At 37.3% G+C, this 424-nt stretch overlaps 1 protein-coding gene across 1 annotated transcript in view; it reads left to right on the top strand.

Annotated features, from left to right (window-relative positions):
* LOC107586089 (uncharacterized) overlaps positions 1-424 on the top strand; it is a 13,137-nt gene that overhangs the window by 10,621 nt on the left and 2,092 nt on the right. Inside the window, exon 8 of the mRNA XM_016273326.1 lies at positions 31-133. Coding sequence (XP_016128812.1) covers positions 31-133 — 103 coding nt within the window. The remainder of the gene's footprint in view (positions 1-30; positions 134-424) is intronic.

Genomic DNA, 424 nt, shown 5'->3' with positions numbered 1-424 from the left:
TACTGTGAAGCTGAGAAAGCCATGGAACAGGTGCTAAAACTGGACCAAGACTGCGAAGAAGCGGTCAATGACCTCTTGTACTGTAAGGTGCAACAACTTATGGTAAGGACAGGATTTCTCATTGTAGTTAAATGAGTAGAGCATGGACAAAGTTAGCAAAGACAAGGTTATGGGATTGAGTACCAGAGAACAAACTATAGAACGTGCTCATAAAAGTTGTACGTACAGAATGCCCAAAGTTGCTTTGTACAAAGCCACTGCAAGGTGGGTACATGTCATTGTCATGAGAAAGCAAAAACCCCAAGATAATTACTCATAAATCATTTTCTTTTCTTTCTTACTTTTTTTGTTCCAAATCTTTGTTGTTTTCTTTTCAGTAAAAGATCAGTGGAAAAAAATGACATTTCAACAATTGAGTCCATAT

This window comes from Sinocyclocheilus grahami, unplaced genomic scaffold (genome assembly GCF_001515645.1).
Source record: "Sinocyclocheilus grahami isolate Dianchi unplaced genomic scaffold, SAMN03320097.WGS_v1.1 scaffold77.1, whole genome shotgun sequence".
In the NCBI taxonomy this organism is placed as follows: domain Eukaryota; kingdom Metazoa; phylum Chordata; class Actinopteri; order Cypriniformes; family Cyprinidae; genus Sinocyclocheilus; species Sinocyclocheilus grahami.
The sequence above is the reverse complement of the archived record's forward strand: the minus strand, read 5'-3'. Positions and strand labels throughout refer to the sequence as shown.